Source organism: Sinocyclocheilus grahami, unplaced genomic scaffold (genome assembly GCF_001515645.1).
Source record: "Sinocyclocheilus grahami isolate Dianchi unplaced genomic scaffold, SAMN03320097.WGS_v1.1 scaffold305.1, whole genome shotgun sequence".
Taxonomy (NCBI): domain Eukaryota; kingdom Metazoa; phylum Chordata; class Actinopteri; order Cypriniformes; family Cyprinidae; genus Sinocyclocheilus; species Sinocyclocheilus grahami.
Genome location: NW_015505484.1, coordinates 39,390 through 65,589, shown reverse-complemented (window position 1 = coordinate 65,589; position 26,200 = coordinate 39,390). Strand labels below are relative to the sequence as shown.

The following is a 26,200-nucleotide window of genomic DNA, read 5'->3' as shown; positions in this document are numbered from 1 at the left end:
ATGAGACAACAACAAACAAAAATCGTAGGACCGCCTCTTAGACTTGCGCTAGAGGCGGTTTAGCCAATCACACTGGGCCAGCTAATCAATCAGAGCCCATCGTGTATTTCTGAGGGAGGGGCTTCATAAAAGCAGGAAATGATCAGCGCGTTCAGAGGAGAAGGGACAGAGCGGTGTGGAATAAAGGTAAATTATGTGAAAAATTATGTGTTTTTCAACAAACGAAACATTAACACATGTTAGACTGCACCCCATAAACACAATCAAGCCTAGAAAAAACCCAGTCAACCACCCCTTTAAGATGGATGACTAACACTTCACCTCACAACAAGCTGCATTGATTTGAGGATTGTTTAATAGTCCAAGTTGCTGGCAGCTTTTGGTCACTGGTACCTTACATACCTGACACGATTTTCTGGGAGATGAGTTTACTTATAGGTATTCCACAAAAAGCCTTAAGATTTAAGGTCATGTCACTGGAATCGCTGAGGTCATCAATATGTGCAGACAGCCAAACTCCTTTAGTAAAAATACACTTGATAAGAATGGATATTTGACCATATCTAAATACACTGCAAAAGTTTGTCTTGCCAAAATTAATACACTAACCTCCTTGAAAGCCAATGTACTTGTTGCTTCTTGTTCTACAATGCTCCCCAATTCGGGAGAGCTTTGTGATAAACACAGTATAGAAGTTGCACTCATCTGACTTTAAGGACAAGATTTCATTCATGGTACAGTATCTAACGTAAGAAGAGTGACAGATAAAATGTCATTAGATTCTGACTCCTGTTATTTGGGTTGTTAATAAATTGAAATCTGATTTAAACTGCATCAAAGGACCTACTTTGCTGAAGCAATAAGTTCATTTTTGCACAAAGACTCTTCCATGTCCATCTGAACCACAAGAATGTGCAGAGAAAGTCCAGATTCCCTCAGGAAGGACCTTTGGAAAAAGAGGTACAATGTTTTAGAAATTGTTGACCATTTGTTGTTAATAAAGGTACTGAATAAAGTCAACAAAAATAATATAAACATTACCGTATCTTGCTGCAAAAAGAAGCTTCTGTGTCAAATTGGTGTAAAGAGAGCAGAAGAAACTGCTCAGTGGTCAAGCCCAAGGCTGGGGCAAGATTTCTCACATCAGCTTCAGTGAGAAGATTGGAGAATGTGGTTACCTGGTTACAGAAAACATATTCATTGATTTTGCAAGGTAAATTGGTAGAGATAAGACATTAAATCAAGTACACATTGCTTAAAATCTTTAACAAGAATATGCATTGGTAAACTTCTACAAAAGTAAACATTACCTCCAAGAATCTGTTCTTGTCCTGTTCATTTTTGTTCAGATGGTTGTCTAATAGGTCTCTGAGAGATTGATGGCTTTGCTGATGAAAATACATTCTCTGAAGTGTGTCTTTCTCCTGATTTCCAAATTCTGAATACTTTAATCTAAGTACTGAGTCTGGTGAGGCACAATTCAAGAGAAGGCTTTTGGCCATTTCATAGACTTGCTCTTCCTCATCCATGGTTTTGTTTGAGTCCAAGCTGTCTCTTGCCTCAGTGTCAACAGCATCTTCATCATAGATTTTCACAAGTTCAGAAGCATCTCCAAGAGTCTCAATGTCTTCATAAACTTCTGCATCCTGTACCTTGTTGTCAACTTCCATTGAGGCACCTTCTCCTTCCATTTGCACCTCCTCCTCATCAAGGAATTTGTTCATTTCCTCTTGAGACTCTGTCACATCTTCATCTTCATCAATGTGATGAGCCTCACTTTCCTCTTTCTTCATGTATACATCCTTGGCCACATTAATATTAGAGCCTTCTTTACTTGGTTCACTGATTTCATTATCGCACTTGGGAATGCAATGGAGCTCATTGTTTTGAGCAGCTTTATCATGGCCCCATTTTTGTATTTTCTCTAAAGCCTGCAGAAGTGCACTGGCACAAGCATCCCCATGGAACCCAACAAAGGCATCTGATAAGCTGAATTTTGCTTCAGTGGATTGATGAACTTTTGAGAAGTCTTCTACCCACTGTTTGAGTTTTTCCAAAACTCTGTGCTGCCAGGGAGTCAAATCCGTACTCCTATCAACTTTGTGCTTCTCCAGTCTGTTTTTAAGTGGAACAGGAAACCTTTTGTAGACTTTTTCCTGGTCCTCCACCACAACCAGTCTGAAGTCTTTGTGAACTCGACACTTTACTCTATGAGAACCAAGTCCCAAGTCAACATAATTCTGTCCACTGAAGCAGACATAGTATTGATTCAAGGCATCATACAGGCTCTCATACAAATTGAGGAGATTCAATAGGATGACTGTTCGGCCTGTCTCCATGCATGCCTTTATTCTACTCACATTGTGACATATCTGGGCATACTCCTGGTCTTTGGGAAATCCTGATCCAAAGACAATTTCAGGGCATATATAGTTCTCCTTGGAGAAAATGTGGTGTTGGATAATGTACAAGGCAACATTGTTAGTTGTGAGCAAAAGAAGGTACCGGCACTCTTTGTCACTGTTGCGGTCAAGATTTTGCTCAATCATTTTCAGTGTACTTGGCCTTTGGACTTCAGTGTTCTGGAAGATGTCCCGAAAGTAATCAAGAGGATCAAAATCATCCCTTTGTCCACTGAAGTTTCTCAACACAGCCTCTGCCAACTCACTGTCAGATGGTTCTTGATCTGAACTGTTGACTGTTGCAAAAATCATTTTCACCAAGCTATAATAATCTCGGAGTCCAAAGAACTGTTCACCGTCAGTTTTACAGATATCTAGGTAGCCCTTTGCCAACTTTGGCAGGAGGTGCTTGATTTTGAGAAGAATGTTATGGGAGGATGAGCAGATTCCTTCGGCTGTCTCTACTAAGTCCTTCTCACTTGGGTCCCAACGGGACACAAAAATACCTCTGTTCATTTTTGCTGGATCGAGAGCCCAGTTTGAGATTCCAACAAATCCAACCTTCATATGTGGATCTGGGTTATCGCTGTCTATGCATCCATCCTCTAGAAGAGGATGCAATGTCTTCAGTGGCATCTGAGGAGAGTCCTCTGCAAGTCCTATTTCATCCAGAACAACTACTGACACATACTCATCAAAATTCTTGTCCTTTTGGAAACGGGCACAGTTCCGAAAGGTTCCAATGATTCCTTCAGGGCTTGAGTGAGGGCTGCATTGAAAAGACACCATGTGAACTTCCTTGAATTTCTTGAATAAGTCGCAGTGAGAGGCCTGGCGCTGCATTGCATCTGCTATAACAGTCTTAGCAAGCGATTTTGAGCTCCCTGGCTTGCCAACCAGAAAGAGTGGAATTCTCAACTCAATGCAGACCACCATGAGGAAGACATTTTCTTTCAAAGCCAGATTTTTGGCAATTGTATCTCTTGTTTGGATTTTCTCAAGAAAAAAGTCTTGGCATGAAGTTATCTCCTGCTCCAGTGACTCTTTGGAGTTGAATGGACAAGGAAAGCATTTGCTCATAGTTGCTAGGTATGTCCCTTTGTTTTCAAGTGATGGGTAATAGCAAACACCCATAGCAAGCACCAAGCACTTCAAAGTCATCAGCTCAGTTTCATTCCTGTGGCAACCAGGAAAAAGATCAACTCTGTGGTTGTAAAACCAAACTAGGACACACATTGATCTCTCCACATCCCTAAGACTTACAAAGCTGCATTCATCTGCTTGTCTGCGCATGTATCTTTGAGAGGCAGACAAAACTTTTGTGATCACTCTCTGGTATGCACGGGGCAATCCATGATCTCTCATTTGTTTCTGCACAATTTGACAGATATAAGAGAGCTCAGATGAATCACTTAATTGTCCAAAATCCCATACCAGGGGCACCATGCTCGGGGGTAAAGGGTGTACACGGTACACAAGCTGTCTCATGGGAACTTTACCAAGGCGGTCCTCTGTTTCTTCAGCTTTCACTCTGTATCCTAGCCCAGCACGCTCCAAGCGATCAATCATTCTGGGTGTGTGTCTTCTGTATGGATTGCAGGCAGCAATTATTTTCAGACCAGAATTTTTCTTCAAAGGGTACCCTTGTACAGCTTTGTCACATAGCACTTCCTTGATGGCGAATATTGCTTCGGTTGTGTTGGCTTCATCAAAAAACAAAACTGTGTCAAGTTCATATTTTTGACGGTTGTCCTGAGCAAGTTCTTCTGCTTCTCGCACCTTCCTATAGATTACCTCAGAAGTAGTACCTCCATGAACTTTGACTAGTTTCATGTTTTCAACATCTCTGCCTTCACGTTGCAGATCACAGAGAAAGCGTATAAGCCGCGTCTTCCCACAGCCAGTTTCTCCCATGATGATCACTGGAATCTCACATCGGAATCTCATATGAATAGCCAACATCTTCATGATATTGTCAGTAGTGAGTTCATATGTAGGGTCTGGATCAAATGTTCCTTTTTCCCAGCCTTTTTTGGCACCAACAACAAAGGAAACTTTTTGAATCTTGTCTTCCCTTGACAGGTCATCAAAGTTCTCAGAAAGCTTAATTCTTTGTCGCTCAATGTCTGAAAAGAGATCTTGTGTCATCACATTTCTCATTAACACTTTGCCACTTCTTGGATCAACTGCATTAAGAATTGTGCCAAATTTCTGCACATGGAATCCTAAGAAAGACATGGTGAAATGGTCTGCATTGAAAAAGATGTATGGGTGAGGTTCATTTTCCCATTGTTTTCGAATAGATAGTTTGGCTAGGATATCTTCCTCATTTTCGTTCTCAGAGAAAAAGGAGGGGCTCTCATCAGAGATGTCAATGGATGGAGAGGCAAAGTCTCGAGCCATGTGAATCATGAATTTTACTATGAAGTCCTTGAAGCCACTTAAATTGTCAGCAAGGAAGTTTGGATCACAGAACAAAGAATTCTCACAGTCTTTAAGCTGCAGGTTAAGAAACCAAGTAAAGTGCTTTAATTCTGCCCATGATGGGTCTTTTAGGCCGTAGTTTGATAAAAGATGATGGAGACAGTCAACCGGATCACCTTCTACAGACTGAGCTTGATATTTGAAACGGTCCATGTTCACATTCCTGTTGAATCTTCTCAAGTATTGGTAGGGTCTCTGAATGGCCTCACTTTTAAACTCTTCATTATCCATCAGTGGATTTAAGGATGTGTAACCCCCTTTTTTTCTCTTGATCTCTAAAGCTTTGACATCTTTAGGAGGTCTGCAGAAGATTGTAGGAAGTGCATGCAAAAACCCATTGGTTATCTGTAAAAAAAAAAACGGTTAATGCCTGTAGCTCAACAATTGTTCAAAGAACAAAAAGTTACCCAAATGGAAAAAGCAGGTTTGCACCTCAATCTGGGTTTGACTTTTTTGAACTTGCTGAAGTGCTTCAATCGCCATCAAGTGAGCTGCATTTCTCCTCCATATAGTTCCTTTGCTGTCACTAAGACATCCTAGAATAAGTAATTTGAATAGGAATTCCTCCAAGCCATGACGTAACTGATATAAAAAGAAATGTAGTGAAACAAATTATAAGTGACCCACAGTTAGTACTGTATATAATAGTGCATGTTATAGTATAGCATGTTTTTCATAAAACCTACTGCTGCAATATCAATGTGCAACAGCACAGGGTCCTGCTCTCTCAGTGGAGCTAGTCTTTCAGACAGGGTTTGGACAAATCCATCCATGTCAACGCAGGGCTCGATGAGTCTGATTGTAAGACAGGTGGCTGTTGGAAACTCTTTTTTGAACTGCTCAAATAGACGCTTGACATATAGTGACTTTCCTGCACCAATAATAGGAAAAAATGATAGAGAAATAGAAAAGAGTATCAGCATAATGTTTGGTAACAATTTCACCATACTGTATTTAACAACATGAAACGCAACCTATTTTACTTCCACAATGTGATACACTCAATGACAACTTTTTAGGAAACATAGATGGTTGGAGGAAAGGGATTTAAAAATCAGAGGGAATTATAGCATCAGCCCAGAAAATATGCAATTACAAAGCAAATTATTAATCAAAAACAAAAAAAAATGCATTAAAAAAGAGTAAATTTGGCTCATGTTGACTTAAATATACAAAAATCTAAAACATACCAACAGCTGGACGTTCAGATGAAATCATCCAGACGGAGAGTTGTCCTGGATAGACTTCTGAGTAGGGAACAAGCTCAGACGGGATACGAAAGTGATGGCGAAGAGAGTTTTTTATTCTTTCTGTAGATATACTCAGACCTGTTTGTACTTTATAGTTGCTGAAGAAGGAAGGAACATATCTATCCTGGTTTACAGGACAGACCATCACTAGACGGTAATGAGGCCCAGCACTCCTTTCTAGTGTCTCAAAGCATTCCACCAGTGCCACGCTCACATCATAAGCCAGTGAACCTGGATTGACCAGCGTGTATATCTTCTGATGATTGCTTGCAGTGCCTTGGGATCCTAGACATCGGCGGAGGAAAATCTCCACCTCCTCTTCAGTTGTCTCCTCCTGGCACATTAATACCTCATCAGTTGTTGGAAGAGGATGCTCTTGATTCTCTGTGTAAAAAGACAGAGTTGTGCTAATCAAGTCCACAACAGGGCACTGGACAAGGTTTGGCCTTCCCTCTTGTAGAATAGGAGGTATCTTGCGTTTGATGTGCATTTGATTCATGTCAGACAGATTGGAGAGGAATCGTCCAAGTGTTTCGAGATCCACATGGTGGGTAAGGAACCTGGACATGTTCTCTTTAAATTGCTGCCACAGGTCCTCTAAGCATTCAGTACCAACATCTAGCAAACTGAAGCTCAGAGGCAGGTCAAAATCACTGTTTTGTTCTGATTCCTCTGCCATGTCATCTTGCACCATAGATTCTGTCTCTGTTGCTTTTTCAAAGGCCTCTCGTATGTCATTTAAGTTACAATCTGGTTTAATAGGAGTCAAAAGATGCCACATTTGTTGTGGCACAGGTTTCCTTTTGATGCTAATGCTGTTGATCCATTCGCAAAGAAAAAATATTTGCTCTGAGGTGTAATGATTCAGTGCGTAGATCTGAGAGCGTGTCTTAGTTAAGTGGTTACACCAATCTTTATGAAAGTTCTCCAGAGAGCGACACAGTTTTTGAAGCTCCTCTTCAACCTCACCATGATATACAACACACTTGCTCAACTGGGTGAAGCTAACTTGAATGCAGGGTTGATCTTGGTCGTTGCATGTTATCTGTGCCCCCCAGTTTCGAAAGAGCATATTGCCCGATGTGCGCAACTGAAGGAGGATGCGGCCCATCCTCTGGACTCCTTCAAAAACCTACAAGATGAAAACAGAGATAAGTCTCCACAAAACTAACGCCAATTTCTTTGAATAATCTGATGCAAATATAGAGCTCTTAATGGGAACTTTATGTTTTTCAGACATCAAAAGTTTAATATTTCTTGGCTGGTGGACAATTGTGATAATGGACCTACTTGAGTAAACTTGTTGACTTGCTCCCTTCCATGCTCCCCTTTAGAAGACATCAGCATGAGCTTATTCTGTAGCTCTAGGAGTTCATTAAGATTGTATGTCTTTTCTTGTTCATTCTTTGTCACCTTCACGCAAAATACATTGTCCAAACCTGACTACAAACATATCACAACAAGACACTGTTATTTTACTAAACAGATGTTCACAAACTTACCTATCGCACAGCATGTCTGCTTAATGGAATATTTTAACTGATTTAAAGAAACATTTTTGTGGAAATGTTTTGAAAAAAAAGTCTGAAATTAAGCATAATTTTTATACTAGTATCTACTCACTTTCCCATTGAAATCTTCAGGCCAGCCCACATGATATACGCCTCCAGTGTTGATATCTGAGGCCATGGACAAAGACGATTGCTCAACAGAGCCATAAGTCTCCCTTAAACCTTTCAGCCAATCCAACCACCGCCTGGAGTCTACCTGTATACAAGATTTAAATTTAAAGTCTTAAATTGAATTAAAAAGAAGCATAATTCAACACCTATTAAATGGAACATTAGAGGTGTACAGAACAATTTAAATTAAATTATTGTATTAGTTAATTGTTTGCAGAAACTAACCAATTTATCCACGAGTTTCTTATCTTTGTCAAAGATGTCCAATACTTGCTTAGCACAGTCAATAAACTCTTCAAATCCTGCATTTTTTGGTAGTGAGTAAAGCAAAGGGCCATAGCCCATCACAACAGTCTCGAAACTGGCTAGCCTATCAGTGTCTGCATCATTCTCCCCAGCAGAAATTGAGGCCAGTTCCATAAAGGTTTTCAAGTCTCTTAAACCTAGATGAAACATATTAAATATGAAGATTTATTTCCACACTACAACACTATAAAACAGATAAATCCCCCAAAAAATTCTTACTTGGAATTTGCGTTTTGACCCATTTGATCAGAGTATCACTTTCCAAGAAAGCCTTCAAACAGGCTGTGTGCTGGCATTTGACATCTGCCAGTTTTTGCCTGGCTCTGATGAGGACATCACTCAGCGAACCCAGAGTGTTTTGTTTGAAGGAGTCATCTCTCTATATATAGAAGAATAAAATGTTCACAAATCGAAACAAACATACATACATGCTTAATATAATACAATCACAATAATGACTGGTTTATTACCACTTGAATCAGGCTATGAATATGGCTGAAGTCTCCTTGTAATTCCAAGTTATCTTTGATTTTCAGTATGACCTCAGCAGATTCCGCAGCATGGTGAAGGCGTCTGTATTCCTGAATCTGGCTGAGCCGATCCTCTGGCCAGTTTACATTCAGAAATGTATGGCTTTTCAGCATAGTTGCCATCAAAGTAAGCTCTTTCTTTAAACGATCTCCTTCACCCCTGTCCCCACACCATTTCAAAGCTTGGTCCACCTCTTCAAAAGAACTTGCTCCAACTGCAATCCGTAGACCAAGGTTGAGGAAGTTAGTGAGACAAGGTTTCCAGATTCTGTCATGGACGTCCGTAAGGTCTAGTGACAAAAGCTGAGAACCAGGCATAAAATATTCGGTTGCCTTTTCTAGCCATAAAGACAGAAGAAGGTCGCTGGTCTTCACTTCATGCATCTCCCGTGCCATGACTTGCAGATCAACATTGTAGAATAACACTCGCCTTGTGTTGTTTTTGTCAAGATCCTCTTTGGAGAAATATGTCTGCACTTCCACCAGTTTGTCCAGAGTTACCATCTGCAGGTTGGTTTTGACCATGTCTTCTAGGGAAGAAACCTCTGGTACTGAGGCAAAATTAGGATATTTTTAAAATATATATATATAACATTATAATTTTATCTAAATCTTCAGAGAGCTTCATGAAAGACTTGACAAATGTTTTTATGTTTAATGCAGTTAGTGTAAATATGTTTACAGAATTCTCATTCTCATAGTCTCATTTAGAAATCATGACATTAATCATGATGTTTTTTATTCTATTGACAGCTTTAATTTTTAACAATAATAAAAAACAAATCTAAATTTTATTTTATTACACTCAATCCCATACAAATCATTCCACAACTACAAAGAAGAATTAACAAAACCAAAAATGACTATTTTATGGATCCAGTCACTTATCAAGTTTTCTGACCTAAAAAAAATTGGTATTGTACAAAGACATTTGAATCTAAAAGACACAAACTGACCTCTTGGTGTAATTCAAAGAACATCAAACAGTGTCTAAAGAAGTTTCACATTCTTAAAATCTAGCATAACCTTTAAGTTGATCGGTTGTATTGATTACTACACCTGTATTTCTTTAGGGTAAGCAAATTTAGATGACTCCATCAGAGGATTGTGTAGCAGCCCATCTCTCCATTTACTGAAATCCATTTGAGTACACACACACACACACACACACACACACACACATTTATTACTTACCTACACTGTCAACTGTCTACGCCAGGTAATGCAACAATATAAATGCCAATTATTTAGTTTTGGAAAAAGCAAGTTGTATTTATAATATCACACTTATTATTTTTCAGACACAGTATAAATGGGTCTTTCATCTTAAAAGTTTAGGAAGAGGTCCCTCACAAGGGGTTCATAATATTTGGGGGTCCTTGGTATCAAAACATTTGAAAACCCCTGTCCAAAGGTAAATTCCTTACCATCTACAACATCAGTAATCTTCCCCAGCATATTAATAAGGTTGGTCATGAACTTCTTCTGTTGTTCAAAGGCTTTTAAGTCATCTTCTCTTTGACTGAGTAGCTCTGACACATCGATTGAGATATTCTCTTCTTTGTTGTTCTTCTTATCTAATGTCAAAATAAACAAAATGATGAATAAGCTTGTGCCTAAAGAGACCTCTATAAGTTGTAATGATACAAAGTGCATAACACTTACGCTGGTTGTAAAGCTTCTGAAATTGACTTTTAGACTTAAAGACGGTCTTAAGGTGGCCCAGAGGTATATTTCCCTGGCAAAGGGACTGAATTAGAGAACGTAAGAATGATTGACTATCTGCTATTAAACGACTGGCATCATCTTCCAACTTCCACTGATTTCCATTCCATTTATCTGTGAAAATTCAACATAATCCATGTTAATGAACAACTGCTGCCCATAATGTATTTATGTATATACACGATGGATTCTTAAACTGTGTCCAGGTTTTCTTTCTCTGACTATTCACTTTGTTGTTAAGTCATGTTAAATTCATGAAACTTGTAAGACCCAGTCACTGCACCTTGAGATAAGAGGAAGTTTATTGCTGATTGCGGGTCCAGTAGACGACCTTCATGATCCTCTCCAAAACAAGCTGCTGACTCCACAATAATGGAGGACATGACAGGCCATGAAATGAACTTGGTAAAGAGATGACGTAAAAGGTCTCCTTCCTTCTTTGCCTGCAGCAAAAAGAAAATACAAAAAGATATTTACAAGGTGTACAAGTAAATACAAATACATTAATCTAACTAACTTTCAGTAAAGAGAAAATAAGGGAGCAGTCAGACATACATCAATACTGCAAAACTGAAAAATAATTCAGCATGAAAGATGACATTACCTGACACTGTTTCTTAATAGCAGTCTGACAAAACTCTTTGAAACAAGACTGAAGGTTTGCATGACTATTCTCAATAGCCTTTGCTGACGTCTCCAGACTGCATGCAACAATCTTGTCAGTGTCAGAGATCTAAAAAATAAAAGGAGGATGGCGGTATACATTATGTACAGTTCCAATGTATATGCTTCTAAAATAAGGCTTATACCTTACCTGGGACACTCTTCTTTTCAGGTCTCGGTCTAATAAACCCTTCCAGCTTTCAGAGACGCCTGGTATTGAACACTCAATCCCATACAAATCATTCCACAACTACAAAGAAGAATTAACAAAACCAAAAATTATTATTTTATAGATCCAGTCACCTATCAAGTTTTCTGACTTAAAAAAAATTGGTATTGTACAAAGACATTTGACTGATAAAGAATCTAAAAGACACAAATTGACCTCTTGGTATAATTCAAAGAACATCAAACAGTGTCTAAAGAAGTTTCACATTCTTAAAATCTAGCATAACCTTTAAGTTGATCGGTTGTATTGATTACTACACCTGCATTTCTTTAGGGTAAGCAAATTTAGACGACTCCATCAGAGGATTGTGTAGCAGCCCATCTCTCCATTTACTGAAATCCATTTGAATTTCATTAAGCATGGACAAGAGCTGATTTTGCTTTTGTTTCATTTCCTCCCCACCCTGCAAAATAAAATAATTTGCTTACAAATACCACCCTTAAAATGACTTTCATGAAGATATCAATGATACAGTACCTTTGAAAAATAATCATTTTCAGCTGTTTTAAGTAGGAGTTTGAATGAGAGCACTGTGACCCTGTATTGTGGGACAAGTCGAGTGATTTTGCAAACACTCTTGTGAACATTTCTGCAATGCCAAAGGATTAGGCCAGATAACTTGGACTCCGTGATTCTGTGATTAAAGAAATTCTGCATTAATACCTGCCTAACTTAAGCATGGACAAGAGCTGATTTTGCTTTTGTTTCATTTCCTCCCCACCCTGCAAAATAAAATAATTTGCTTACAAATACCACCCTTAAAATGACTTTCATGAAGATATCAATGATACAGTACCTTTGAAAAATAATCATGAAGAATTTCAGCCGTTTTAAGTAGGAGTTTGAATGAGAGCACTGTGACCCTGTATTGTGGGACAAGTCGAGTGATTTTGCAAACACTCTTGTGAACATTTCTGCAATGCCAAAGGATTAGGCCAGATAACTTGGACTCCGTGATTCTGTGATTAAAGAAATTCTGCATTAATACCTGCCTAATATCAAAGTTTTAAGAACAAGCTTACTATGTTTAATAAATACCACATTTAATAAACTTGCACACCGTTCTCTGTCCTCCTCAACCCTCTTCAACAAGAGGTTCAGAACCTTTTCAGTTGCCTGCAATTTAATAAAGCACACATTTGTTGGTATGAAAATGTTCTCTCTGTGCCAAATGCAAAACGTGTAGAGCAAGCTTTGTGCCTTTAATCAGGTACCTCCAGGTTTTTTTCTGTGCAGTTGTGATCAGTGTTTTGTTCAGCTTCCTTCATTCTATACATCAGGCTCTGGATCAGGAGTTCAGGAACAATTCCTGTCAACTGGACAAACTCGGGGACATCCTCAAAAGCCACCATGGAAAGCCAGCTTTTTAACAAGTAAGGATTATCCTTGGTCATTGATGAGTGATCTTTGATCAGCTTAAGGACCATCCTACAATTTCAGAAACAACACATGTAATATATAGCCTATTTATATTCAAGTCATAAAAAATTGTGAATGAAAAATGAGCTCTAAAAGTACTTGGACAAACCTCCTTTTGTCAGGGACTCCTCTAATTCTCTCCCTAAAAGATAAACACTCTGCGTGTTCAAGCCCTGCCCATTTCTGTTCATTCATATTCGAGTCTGGATCTGACATTGCTCCTGGCTTTCTCAATAAATGAAGGACAGGAACAAGTAACACCACTTCTGAGATCAGCTTCCTTGCACATTGATTCATCAGTCCCGTCACAGTGCTGCAAAGACACCAAAATTATGATGATATTGTGGTGTCTTTTAAGACGTACACAAGTCATTATGTAAAACAATAACAACTATTCAGTAGGCAAGGCTTTGCTTTATAGTGTGCATTAGGGGACACGGATAAAATCATATTATTTCATAAACTTATCTGAAACTACCAATTTGTCCAATAAACCTTACTCACAAGTCAATTAATGGAAGGGTTGTTAGGGTTGTTTGCACTTCTCCAAGAGAAGCAGTCCTTTCAGAGACTACTTGGCAAAGTTTGCCCCAGTCCTTTGTGTCGAGATCCACACCACAGCCACAGCACACCTGGAACACCGAGAGGGCCACCTCTAGTGATCTGATCCCAGACGAGCTCTCTGAAGGTTTCCCTCCAGATCCTCCTTTCAAATTCATACTCAGTCTACTAGTAATCAGTTCTGAGACCTAAAACAAAGAGGGCAGAGCTATAATTCTTCCTCTCTGTTAGGATAGTCTTTCGAAAATGGAATGAAGAAAGCCACACCTACTTCTATTTGAGAAGGGGAAGGATGCTCTGGAAATTTCAAACGTCTCATGACTGACTGAAAACCTTGTTTGTAACTGTTTAGGTGTTGGATAAGTGTCTTGTTGTCTTCATCATTAAATGACCCCCATTTCTTAAACACTCTGTCCAGCAGTGCATGTGCAGAGGTCTCCCAGCGTTTGCAAATTTCTTCTTGTGCATTCCGAAAGATCCAGTCTGTCACCCGTTCTTTAACAGATCTTGAACTTGAACTTATGTAACCTTCATAAAGGTGCAGTTCTTGAGAGGAAACAACACAGATCAGGCATTACATCACATACAATGTACAATGATTTACCAAAAAAAAAACTTATGTAACACATTCAGTACCTTTTACTGTATTTTCAGTGGGGACATAAACATGTCTTAATGCTGTTTCCATAATGGTGCCATTTTGTTTCTGAACTGCATATCTGTATTCTATTGGAACACCCCTGTCAATGCCTTGCCAAAGTGAAAATGTTGCTTCAATCAAATAGCCTTCCTGTTGTAGACCCCTAAGCAAAAATAAATGACATTAAAGTAAAAAACACTTTACAACACAAAGATCACATAACTTTTACATGTTATAGTACAATTAAAATTGTATTTGCTACCTATAGGCTATAATATAGACAAATATGTTATCATTGTACATTAATGAGAGACTTACCAAAAATATGTAATCTGTAGTTCAAAGACTTCATTCCCTTGAAGGAGCAAAAGAGAGTCATGCTGTCTGTCAAATCTGAATTTTTTGTCCAGAACAGCATAAATGTAGAAAGTGAACACTGGCTGTTCGGCTGGAGCCCTCACTGGGGAAGGTTTTCTATGGAAATAATATTATTATTATTAGAGGTCATATTCTGTATCTATTTAGGTTAAATGTTTGATTTGATAAGTGCATTATATTATAATTTTGCAAACCTTCTTTTGCTATTGTCTTGAACTGTTGCTGTCTGATTCCTCTGCTCCTTAGACTGTTCAGTCTTTCCCGCCCCAGCAGCTGCTGCGTACGATTTTGGTTCTTCTGTTATTGACTTGAGTTTAGTGCCCTTTTGTGAATCTCCTTCCGAACATTCTTTATTTGCAACTTTGTCTTTCTGATCGTCTCCATCTTGTTTTCTGCAACCATCTGATAGTTTGGTCCTTTCTTTTGTCTCCTCTGTAGGTTCCCTTGTTTCACCCACTTTCCTTTTCTTCCTCTCAGCACTTTCATCCTTTTCTCCATCACTTTCATTTCCTTTGTTCCTTGACAGGCCAGTTTCCACCTCCATCTTAACATCTTCAGGACCGAGTTCTGTTGACACTTCTGTGGTCTCAGTGTTGCCATTGAGCTCTGTTTGTGTCTGTTGTGTTGCCTGACTAACGGTCTCCGTCTGAGTCTCCTTGTTTTCCAGCCCACTTGGGCTTGTTTGAGTCTGAGCATCTTTACTCAGCGGTTCAGACTCTGTTGTGCCCGTGCTGTGCCCTCCATGGTCTCTGGATCTGGATGGGCTTGGGTGACCAGTATGCTTGCATTTCGTTTGGCTCTGCGAACGTGTTCTGGATGATGATGTCCTACCATCTCTTTTTTGGGCCACCTTCTTCTGTGCACCTGCCTTTCCTTTCTCTCCACTCTTTCTCTTCCTTGTCATTTTCTATCGTCTCACAGCTTGTGGCTTCCTGGTTGTTGCAAAAGAGGTTCAAGTGTCAAAGATTCTCGAAGATAAATATTTTATAAGTATGTATAATATATAAAAATAAACATAATTGTATGCATTTTTGTTTTACTATTGGCCTACTGCCATTAATCAGAAGTGAGGGAGGTAGTGCTGTAGCTGCAGTGCTGTTTTTTTATATCATATGTCATAGTCTGCTTTACAGAAACCACAGTCTAACCATGTTAAGGAGCCAACCACGATTTTACCTATGGTTATTATGGTCTTATTGCGAAAACTACAGTTAAAATATGATTATTATACAACGACTACGGAAACTTTTCATATGGGATCACAGAATATTGCATTGCCTGAATGACTGCAACGACATATCTTCTAAAATTCATAATAAGGTTTTATGTTTTTCCTCAGCTCAAAACTTAAATAACCATAACTCATAACCATCTCTGCTCATCAATAACAACCTCCTCATAACTTCTCTTAGGTTTCCTTTATCAGAAATAACACTGCCTCACACATTTCCCGAAAAGAGAAATCTAAAAAAAAGTGTCTAAATACAGTTAAATGAGGACAAATTTGAGTGAAATACAGAATTCAAAACAGCACATTAGAAAAAATAGATGAATCATAAACCTCGTTTGCAACAAAACGAGTGTCTACAATATTAACAACAAAATAGGCCTACATTATGACTTACCTGAATTGACCCTTGGCATTGTAAAAAGATGACACATACATGTTTTGGAGAGTCACTCTCCCTGAATAGTCAGCACTCCTGTCAGCAAACCGTTCTATTCGTTGCAGTTCCCCTCAGCTCGGCTTCTTATTGCATTCGCTACACTTTCAGTTTCGTTTCACCAGTTGGTTTCTAGACACTGGCCGTTCCCTCTTTACAACTAACGAAAGCTTCACTCATGAATATTAATCTTATCCGTGAGCTGACGTTGCATGACCGTGCATAGTTTTATTTTATTACCAGGGCCTATATTTGAGATAGTTTAAACTATAATGTAGGGGAATAAGAATTATAATTAGGGTCGATACTTGGGGGAAAATAGTTCAAATTACCTCTTCATTCATATATATATACATATATATGGGATGGGAAAACACAGAGGATGTGAATACTCTGAACCCTACTGTAAATAGATTTATACAAACTGAGAAAGTCAAAAACCATTAGGATATTGTTGCTGTCTGATTCCTCTGCTCCTTAGACTGTTCAGTCTTTCCCGCCCCAGCAGCTGCTGCGTACGATTTTGGTTCTTCTGTTATTGACTTGAGTTTAGTGCCCTTTTGTGAATCTCCTTCCGAACATTCTTTATTTGCAACTTTGTCTTTCTGATCGTCTCCATCTTGTTTTCTGCAACCATCTGATAGTTTGGTCCTTTCTTTTGTCTCCTCTGTAGGTTCCCTTGTTTCACCCACTTTCCTTTTCTTCCTCTCAGCACTTTCATCCTTTTCTCCATCACTTTCATTTCCTTTGTTCCTTGACAGGCCAGTTTCCACCTCCATCTTAACATCTTCAGGACCGAGTTCTGTTGACACTTCTGTGGTCTCAGTGTTGCCATTGAGCTCTGTTTGTGTCTGTTGTGTTGCCTGACTAACGGTCTCCGTCTGAGTCTCCTTGTTTTCCAGCCCACTTGGGCTTGTTTGAGTCTGAGCATCTTTACTCAGCGGTTCAGACTCTGTTGTGCCCGTGCTGTGCCCTCCATGGTCTCTGGATCTGGATGGGCTTGGGTGACCAGTATGCTTGCATTTCGTTTGGCTCTGCGAACGTGTTCTGGATGATGATGTCCTACCATCTCTTTTTTGGGCCACCTTCTTCTGTGCACCTGCCTTTCCTTTCTCTCCACTCTTTCTCTTCCTTGTCATTTTCTATCGTCTCACAGCTTGTGGCTTCCTGGTTGTTGCAAAAGAGGTTCAAGTGTCAAAGATTCTCGAAGATAAATATTTTATAAGTATGTATAATATATAAAAATAAACATAATTGTATGCATTTTTGTTTTACTATTGGCCTACTGCCATTAATCAGAAGTGAGGGAGGTAGTGCTGTAGCTGCAGTGCTGTTTTTTTATATCATATGTCATAGTCTGCTTTACAGAAACCACAGTCTAACCATGTTAAGGAGCCAACCACGATTTTACCTATGGTTATTATGGTCTTATTGCGAAAACTACAGTTAAAATATGATTATTATACAACGACTACGGAAACTTTTCATATGGGATCACAGAATATTGCATTGCCTGAATGACTGCAACGACATATCTTCTAAAATTCATAATAAGGTTTTATGTTTTTCCTCAGCTCAAAACTTAAATAGCCATAACTCATAACCATCTCTGCTCATCAATAACAACCTCCTCATAACTTCTCTTAGGTTTCCTTTATCAGAAATAACACTGCCTCACACATTTCCCGAAAAGAGAAATCTAAAAAAAAGTGTCTAAATACAGTTAAATGAGGACAAATTTGAGTGAAATACAGAATTCAAAACAGCACATTAGAAAAAATAGATGAATCATAAACCTCGTTTGCAACAAAACGAGTGTCTACAATATTAACAACAAAATAGGCCTACATTATGACTTACCTGAATTGACCCTTGGCATTGTAAAAAGATGACACATACATGTTTTGGAGAGTCACTCTCCCTGAATAGTCAGCACTCCTGTCAGCAAACCGTTCTATTCGTTGCAGTTCCCCTCAGCTCGGCTTCTTATTGCATTCGCTACACTTTCAGTTTCGTTTCACCAGTTGGTTTCTAGACACTGGCCGTTCCCTCTTTACAACTAACGAAAGCTTCACTCATGAATATTAATCTTATCCGTGAGCTGACGTTGCATGACCGTGCATAGTTTTATTTTATTACTAGGGCCTATATTTGAGATAGTTTAAACTATAATGTAGGGGAATAAGAATTATTATTAGGGTCGATACTTGGGGGAAAATAGTTCAAATATATCACATTTAAAATAAGATATCACGGAACATTTATTTAACGATTTTTTTTTACTTACATGTTTATCTGTTTTATATGAAGATTTTATTTGCAAAAACAGGTAACTCCGTTTTTATTAATTTTCATAAATCTTTTTTATTGTGTGATCATGTTTATATTGTTTTATCGAGTTATTCAGGCATGTATTTTAATTTTTTTAGTTATTATTATTTAATCAAAACAACCCAACTGCAGTTTGATTGGTATTAACTGGAATGCAGGATAAAAAAAACAAACAACAACAAAAAACATGATTTTTGAATTTTTTTTAAAACGGAGTAATCTGTTTTTGCAAATTACCTCTTCATTCATATATATATACATATATATGGGATGGGAAAACACAGAGGATGTGAATACTCTGAACCCTACTGTAAATAGATTTATACAAACTGAGAAAGTCAAAAACCATTAGGATATGCCGCACTCTCTCCTATTATTTATTTTTATTATTATTGTTAAATTGTACTATTAAATTAACATTCTAGTAACTTATAATGTTACTGTAATATTTAATTATTACTATGACTGAAGGAATAGGTACCTTAAAAAGGATCAAGATGGGGCTCAGTTCCTGGGTTATTTCATGCTAAAAGGTGGATTAATATTTCATCCTCTCATCCACAAAAAGTGCTAATTTTAACATTAACCATCTTAACGACAGTACACTTCAGAAGAAATATTTCCATCATGTGCCAATATTTCATGCCAAGGTTTACATAATACAAAACAAAATGAAGTAGACCATTCAGCTTTGATGGTTTTTTAATGCTGTTCATTTTTGCATTAATTCAGGGGTATTTGTGTATATTATGTCTTAAAACTACAATAACTTGCACATGTAACACACTCATGAGTTTACAGTAAAAACAGAGATTAAAGGACACATTCATATTTCACATTTAATTTTCAAGCATGTCTTCAACTGATACTGAGTTGGTTTATGTATTATGGCTTATGCTAAAGTTATGTCTTAAAAAAAAGTAATCAGTAAACAGGTGGGCGGCAGCAAGTGTAATAATCTTGGATGATTTTGTCAATTTACTTTTGATTTAACTGATTTAAAGTCTGTTTGCAATTGGAGCTTTCTTATTTGGCATCTTTAGGATCCGTGTTCTGCTTGGATGCCTTTACACACACCACTTTCCTGCATGGGGACAAGAAACAACCTTAGAAACCATAGATGCAAAACCAGCCAAACTACATATCTTTTGTTGATTGGCTGGTATATACTGATGACTGCTAACATACTGATTCATGTCAAAATCATAGCATGCCTGACAGTCAAACAGTTAAGCTTTAAAATCTTATTAAGAGTGGAACCCAATCGCGTTAAACCTGAAAGCAAAACATCCCTGACCTTCTCTCTTTCTCCTCGTCCTTTATTTTCTTCTTCTCAGCTTCCACAGTCTCAAAAAACTCCCTCTCTGTATAGGCCAGAAGTTCCTCCATGTCATCTTTTCCTCCCTCATCCTCTACGGAGGAGCTATGTTTCATTTGATGCCTCTCTCTGTACTGACCTTCCAGAATCTTTTCTCTCTTGGTCTCACGTTCAAACATCTGAAATGAAGTAAAAATCCACTCCAACAGCTCAGTGTACATCAGAAGGAATCGTATCTCTTTATAGTTCACACAAAAATTGTAATGGTCATCATTTACTAAAATCTCATGTCAATATGAATTTTAAAGTGTGAATGTGTTTGCATATGAGAAGGAAGTTATGTTCATGTCTCACTTCTGAGACCAGGGCCTTCTCGTTCTTCTGCAGAGTGCACAGGTCTGGTGACATCTTCAGAAGTCTAACGGTTCCTAGCTGAGATCCACAGCACACCAAAGAGTCTTTATCTCGTACACGGATGCTGTACAGAGCTTCATCACAAACCTATGAGAAAAAGAAAAACTCGTAAACAGTATAAACAAATAATGATTTTATATTTAAATGGGAGACATTCTCAGTATGAGGAGATGTTTAGGTCTGACTTTGAGATTGAGAATGGGGTCCTTCGGTTTAAACAGTATGTCCCACACATCCAAGGTGCCGTCCATCTTCACCGTAAAGAAGACAGAGGGTCTGACTGGACTCCAACAGCCATCTAAGAGATAGGTCATGTGATATCTGTAGAAACAGTTTCTATGATTTTGTGATTCCAGGAGCTCTTTGTACGTTCTTCAGTTAAAAACAACAGTTAGTGAGGGAACATTTTTTTAAAAATATGATTTGATTTAATGTGTACTTTAGCCTTTTAATTCAGAGTTAGATTGTTTTGTATTAATAATAATGTATTCATTTAAATACTTTTTAAAGTATATCAATTTAAATAAATCATATAAATTTAAATAAAATTTTAAGTCATCCTGTGGCCCCCTAGGCCTCCTGGTTGGGAACCATTGACTTAAAATATAGTTGATCCAACTTTGCATCACAAACAATAAAATAAAACCCATCTGATTGGTATAATTGCTGCTCTGTCAGTATTGTATTTCAGAACAATAACAGTTTCTTACTTGGACGAAATGATGGAGGACTCTTTGATATCTTCTGACCAGATGCGGGCGGTCCAATCAGCAACAGTCAAGAAGTTCTTCGGAAAGAAGGGGTTCCTCTGGAGGGCATAAATGGGGCCATGGTGTCCGCTGTACATGCATACAATCGGATCATCTGTTGTCTCTAACTTGCGATTGCACGAGACCACAAGCCCCTGCTCTGTGCCCACCAGAAACTTGGCCTTTTGTAATCAAAAGCAAAAAAAAACTCTCAACATGAATTTCCACAATGGAATGAGACAAACAAAATGAGAGCTGCTCTTACCATACTGTTTTCAAACTCCATTGACACTGCACCAAGGGCATTTTCACGGTTTCCCTTCTTACTGGGATCCAGCACGAGCCGCTTGGTGGGCTCATTCATATTACGAATGTCCCAGAACAGTACCTGGTGTCAGATAGATACTTCTTTGAGTACAGTATGTAATCTGACTAATTTGAAGGGTTTCTTAGTATAGCGATCCATTCTGTGAAATATTGGTGATTATAAAACACTTATTTGAATGTTTTTGGACTGTTTTGCCACTGTACACAGACCTGACCATCTGTAGAAGCTGAGAAAGTTTCAGTGCCTATCTTTGTCTGCAGCCAGATGACCTTGTAGACAGGATCTTTATGGCTATGCTCAGTGGCGGACATCTGTACTGGCTGGCTGCCACTCCGAGTGTCCCAATAGCCTGGAAAGAAGGCAAACTCTCTGACTTGAGAACATTTGTGTACCGTTACGTAAATACATTTACAGCTGTGATTTCAAACATATATCTGTGATGTTTATAATCAATGGCAAACACATAGTAGACTGTAAGGAATTGAGCATCACTGAGATTCCACAAATTTGTCTGATGAATGGAAACAAGCACATCTCCCTATATAATCATTCATATGCAATTCATATTCACAATAAAAACCCACCGATCTGTCCATTGTAGCTTCCTCCAATAAGGATGTGAGTATCTTTGTGGTTGTACTCCAGACAAACAAGCGGAGATATAGGTTTCAGAGTCATCTCCGGTTTATTGCAAATTTCTGTAGATGAAAGGAAAAAATATATATTTACCAAATACATAAATAGTATCATCAATGAAACTGTGTATAACATACCAATGTTCCATATGTAGGAGTCAAAGCTCATATTTTTCGGCGCTCTCTGAAATTCCAAGCAAGAGTAGGCAACGGCTAGTTTATGATAATCAAGCGGGTGCCAGGACAAACTGGTGGCAGTGCGTTTTACTTTATTTGGGTCCCTAGAGAAAATCACATTGGATTTTGGTTAAAGTTGTGCCACATAAATCACACACTGCATCTACCTTTCTTTCTACTTATTTATTGATCCACCTATCCATCCGAGCCAAATCATGTGTACATTAGTTGTTCATCCTAATGTGCTCTAATAAGTGTGCCCACCTTAGCATACTGATGATTCTTGCTGATGGCTCGTACTCCATTTCCTGCACCCCCTTCTCATCTTTTAAATCTGGGAAACAATCTTCTGCATCTTTACACTGGTTGCAGTGTTCCATGACCTTCAGTTAACAAGAAGACAATCATTCATGAAGTGACTGTGTTTCTGAGGACTTGTGAGATTTAATAAGCAGTTCTGAAAAAGATGGGAGATAATAGCTGAAACCAAAGTCAAATTCAATCCAGTTATCTCACTCTCGTCTTAAAAGGATTTGTGCACCATAAAATGAAAAATCTGTCATTATATACTCTCACGTTGTTCCAAACCCATAAGAGTTTTTTTCTTCCATGGAGCATAAAGGAAGAAATTTGTACAGGATACTCTTGTCTATCCAATTCAAATGAATAGAGACAGCAGCTTTCAAGCTTTACAAGGATGCAAAATCTCCATAAAAGTATAAAAGAATGACAAATATATTGCATCTGTCTCATCAAATGGGTTTGAAAAAACATGAGGATGGGCAGATGTACAGTATTTTCATCTTTACCTGAACTATTCCTAAAATTTGCAGACATTTAAAGTAATGTAAACAAAATTCACTTTCTTTAAATCAAAGTCATGCTCTTTGCTCAAGAGAGGGGGGAAATCGCTCACCAAGCTTATTCTATCATTTAAGCACATTATTGCTCACTTTGCAGTGCCCGATATACTGCTCAAATGTTTATGGTGTGTTTATGGTGTTGGCACTCACGCTAGCAGTCTCCATAACCGTGTGCTGACAATGCTCATCCTTCAGATATTTCTTCTTGTAGCGGGCAGTCACCTCCGTGTCGTCTGCATTGATCATTTTTGCCCACCCCCCTTCTACATGGTTTATTCCTTGTGACACTTTTTCAAATGAAGTCATTGTGCTCACCTGAACAAACAGACATTTTCATGTTTTCATCATGTCTTAACATATTGCTTAAAAAAAAAATATATATATATATATAAAAAGGATGGAAATATATTTAGATTTTTTTTTATCACACTGACAATTAGATTGTCCTTGTTTAAGCATAAAAAAGAAAAGAAAAATGTTGATCAAAGTTGCTGTTGTCACCTCTGACATATCCTTGCTGAATTCTGTGTTTACTTCAGATCCACAGATCTCTTGCAGAGCAGGATCAGGTGGGATGTCCTCATGCTCCACATCACTTTCTGAAAAGTCACACGAGTGATCCATGTCCATTTTGAAAGCTAAAAAAGGAGAGGGACATGTACTGTAAATAGGATCTTAATGGAGGTGCATGAAGATACACATTAGAGGTACATTCATATTGTTTTCTTGTGAAAATAGTTTTAATTGGTAATCAATATGTACGTTTTTCTTCTGTCCTCACTATCTTTCCATCCTGAGAGTCTTTTGTGATATCTCTTTAATATCATCATCCTACATTCTTTTTTCGCTGTATAATACATAAATAAATATCATAAAAATAAAATAAATCTGATTTATTGAAAAACAAACGTAAAAAACCAATCAAAATTAAGTTTGTTGACACCCTCACGTTGGTCAGTTTATATTCTCACTGGACAATAACTAACTTCTGCTCTTTATTTCCACAGAGTTTAGAGCAGGAATGACCCATAAAAACACACTGATAGCAAGACTGTCTGCTTTATTATTATGAACCACACTTACGAAACTCGAACGAAAGTTCAGTTGCTCCTGCAGTTCAAGAAACGCTGCCACTAGAGAGCGCCAAGCAGTTAACGTCTCAACGATGGCAAACAAGCTAGAATTAAAGCTGAAACGTAGTCTTATTTGTTAGTTTTTCCTCAAAACAATTCTGTAATAATCGAGATTTCAATAAAACCTATCCTCTTATATAAAAAAAATAAAGATTAAAGTGTGAAAATCTGCTGCTGAGTTACCTTGCTAGAATGTGAAGAATCCAAATATAACGGACAAGGATAACGACAACGTCAGTGATTAAAAAAAAAAGGATAAAACGCTCCCAAAACGAGTTCTATCTCCTGTATAATTGTGTGTATTTAATATATTTTACGACGACGTAATAGCTATTATTCAATAAATTACAGTATTTTTGAACTTCCAATTCTAGAGAATACTTGTCTCATGAATATTAATTAGACCGTGCTGACGTCAGGTAGGTCTACTGCGCTGGACGTCACGTAACCTAATAAATTCATATTCATAAGTCAATTTATTACCATACTGTGAAAAATCTTTTATCAACCAAACAACGTTTGTAAAGCAGGAGGCACCACCGACCATTGTAAGAATAGTCTATAAAAATGTAATAATGCTGGAAAATGTATTCACAACTTGAAAACATGGAAAATGAACAGAAAGCAACAGAATATACAGAAAAGAATACAACAAATGCTTCTGATGAGATGATATAAGAAGCTGCCATTGCTCATCACATTATCCAAAAACAATTACAATTAATACTTTTTTTATTTTTAAAGCAGCAAAAGAAGAAAAAGCTTGATCTTGACCCATTGTGTATCATATTTTGTGGCTAAATGCTCCAAAAATCTTCACCCGATTTAAACAGAAGACATAAAGACAGACATAATCACTTGGTTTAATTTAAAAAAAAAATCTAGATACAACAATTAATGTACAATAAATCTGGTCTTATGCATATGGAAGATACCTGAATTAGTCCTAAACTTGTGAATTCTCAGGTTTCTTAATTCTTCGCACCACCACCCTATTCCTGCGTCCCTGTCTTGTGCCAGGCTCAGGTGGGGTTCCCTCTCCCTCAGGAGGTGGACGCTTCACTCGACGAGGTGAGTGACTTCTGCCGGTTCGTGCTTCATCCACAAATAACTCTATTCCCTCAAACTTAGTGGTCAGCTCTGCTAGTCTCTCTTTCAAGGAATTCAATTCCTTGTACAGGTCATTTAGAGCTTCAGATAATGGCTGAATCCTGAAAACACACACACATACACACACACATATGGTCAGCTATCCTTGTGGGGACTCTCCATAGGCGTAATGGTTTTTATACTGTACAAACTGTATTTTATATTGCTCTACCCCAACCCTACACCTAAACCTACCCCTCACAGGAAACTTTCTGCATTTTTACTTTCTCAAAAAAAGTCATTCTGTATGATTTATAAGCTTTTGTACCCATGGGGACCTCAATTTAGGTCCCCACCGTGACACGAGTCCCCATGAGTCTGTGTGTATTCAGGTTTAAGTCACCACACACACACACACATAAAATGGAGCAAGCACATACATTTATTTTCTTTTTTTTTTTTTTTTAAACATACCTTCCATAGTCTGGTAGCACTGTGCTGTGATCATTCAGAAGGAGGTCTTTGACTTGGGTCATGATGGCATATTTCCAGTTATCCAAGACTAAAGTGAGATTGGCGCATCCTCTCAAGTTCCCTTTCTCAGCTAAAACACGCACACAAACAAAAAATATGAAAATATTTTATTTTTATTATTTAAAAAAAAAAGTTTGTTAAACATTTACAGTTAATACATTTAAATATTTTATCATGGTATAATTATTCACAATATAACTTAAATGTGTTATAATTACATAACATTTCAAAAGCTTTTATAAAAAATTAAAATTTTTAAATATACATATGCAGTATTTTACCTTCAGCTTTGTAGTCCCACTCCACAGTCTGTCTTGCGCTCTTCTGAGCAGCTCCCAGTGAGAGCACAAAAAGTAACGGCAGGAGACAATTCATGACTCTGTACAACCAAATAAATTCAAACAGGATCACAAATTAAATTAAATCCGATGCTTAACAACTGACAATATGAAATATAAAAACAATTTGGGAGACCAGCATTTTATGACTATAATGATGTGCTTACCTGAGGCGTCTGATTATATGTCTCAAAAGCCAATTAAATAATGATAATAATGAAAAAACACACACCTTCAAATATCATTAAATATCAGCGTGTCTTTCTGGCTTTTATATTATCATTCCCACCTAATCCCACCCAGTGGTTGGGGCGGTGTCTGGAAGTGGAGTTAAATTTCAGTGTTTAACTCACCTTGT

General features: G+C 37.9%; 4 protein-coding genes across 4 annotated transcripts; all 4 read right to left on the bottom strand.

Moving 5' to 3' along the window:
- Positions 1-380: 380 nt before the first annotated feature.
- Positions 381-11,083, bottom strand: LOC107601400 (E3 ubiquitin-protein ligase rnf213-beta-like). Its single transcript, XM_016293566.1, has 17 exons — positions 10,984-11,083; positions 10,663-10,822; positions 10,320-10,493; positions 10,082-10,231; positions 8,595-9,205; positions 8,344-8,503; positions 8,044-8,261; positions 7,760-7,903; positions 7,427-7,579; positions 6,077-7,268; positions 5,573-5,757; positions 5,319-5,468; positions 1,311-5,231; positions 1,042-1,178; positions 848-946; positions 610-743; positions 381-519 (listed from the first exon to the last, which is right to left on the bottom strand). Exons 2-17 carry the CDS (start codon positions 10,760-10,762, stop codon positions 395-397), a joined length of 7,653 nt encoding a protein of 2,550 aa, XP_016149052.1. The 5' UTR covers positions 10,763-10,822; positions 10,984-11,083; the 3' UTR covers positions 381-394.
- Positions 11,084-11,927: 844 nt separating this feature from the next.
- Positions 11,928-16,000, bottom strand: LOC107601399 (E3 ubiquitin-protein ligase rnf213-beta-like). Its single transcript, XM_016293565.1, has 11 exons — positions 15,895-16,000; positions 14,464-15,201; positions 14,210-14,365; positions 13,888-14,054; positions 13,523-13,797; positions 13,195-13,439; positions 12,800-13,003; positions 12,486-12,699; positions 12,332-12,387; positions 12,068-12,230; positions 11,928-11,993 (listed from the first exon to the last, which is right to left on the bottom strand). Exons 2-11 carry the CDS (start codon positions 15,171-15,173, stop codon positions 11,928-11,930), a joined length of 2,256 nt encoding a protein of 751 aa, XP_016149051.1. The 5' UTR covers positions 15,174-15,201; positions 15,895-16,000.
- Positions 16,001-16,376: 376 nt separating this feature from the next.
- LOC107601398 (E3 ubiquitin-protein ligase rnf213-beta-like) lies at positions 16,377-17,899 on the bottom strand. The gene is made up of 2 exons (XM_016293564.1): positions 17,794-17,899; positions 16,377-17,100 (listed from the first exon to the last, which is right to left on the bottom strand). The coding sequence occupies exon 2, from the start codon at positions 17,070-17,072 to the stop codon at positions 16,377-16,379; it is 696 nt and encodes a 231-aa protein (XP_016149050.1). The 5' UTR covers positions 17,073-17,100; positions 17,794-17,899.
- Positions 17,900-18,965: 1,066 nt separating this feature from the next.
- dnai2a (dynein, axonemal, intermediate chain 2a) lies at positions 18,966-24,834 on the bottom strand. Its single transcript, XM_016293573.1, has 13 exons — positions 24,817-24,834; positions 23,250-23,386; positions 22,899-23,063; positions 22,150-22,268; positions 21,847-21,989; positions 21,658-21,771; positions 21,283-21,422; positions 21,011-21,133; positions 20,707-20,927; positions 20,182-20,317; positions 19,937-20,083; positions 19,562-19,761; positions 18,966-19,348 (listed from the first exon to the last, which is right to left on the bottom strand). The coding sequence occupies exons 2-13, from the start codon at positions 23,376-23,378 to the stop codon at positions 19,291-19,293; spliced, it is 1,695 nt and encodes a 564-aa protein (XP_016149059.1). The 5' UTR covers positions 23,379-23,386; positions 24,817-24,834; the 3' UTR covers positions 18,966-19,290.
- Positions 24,835-26,200: the final 1,366 nt, after the last annotated feature.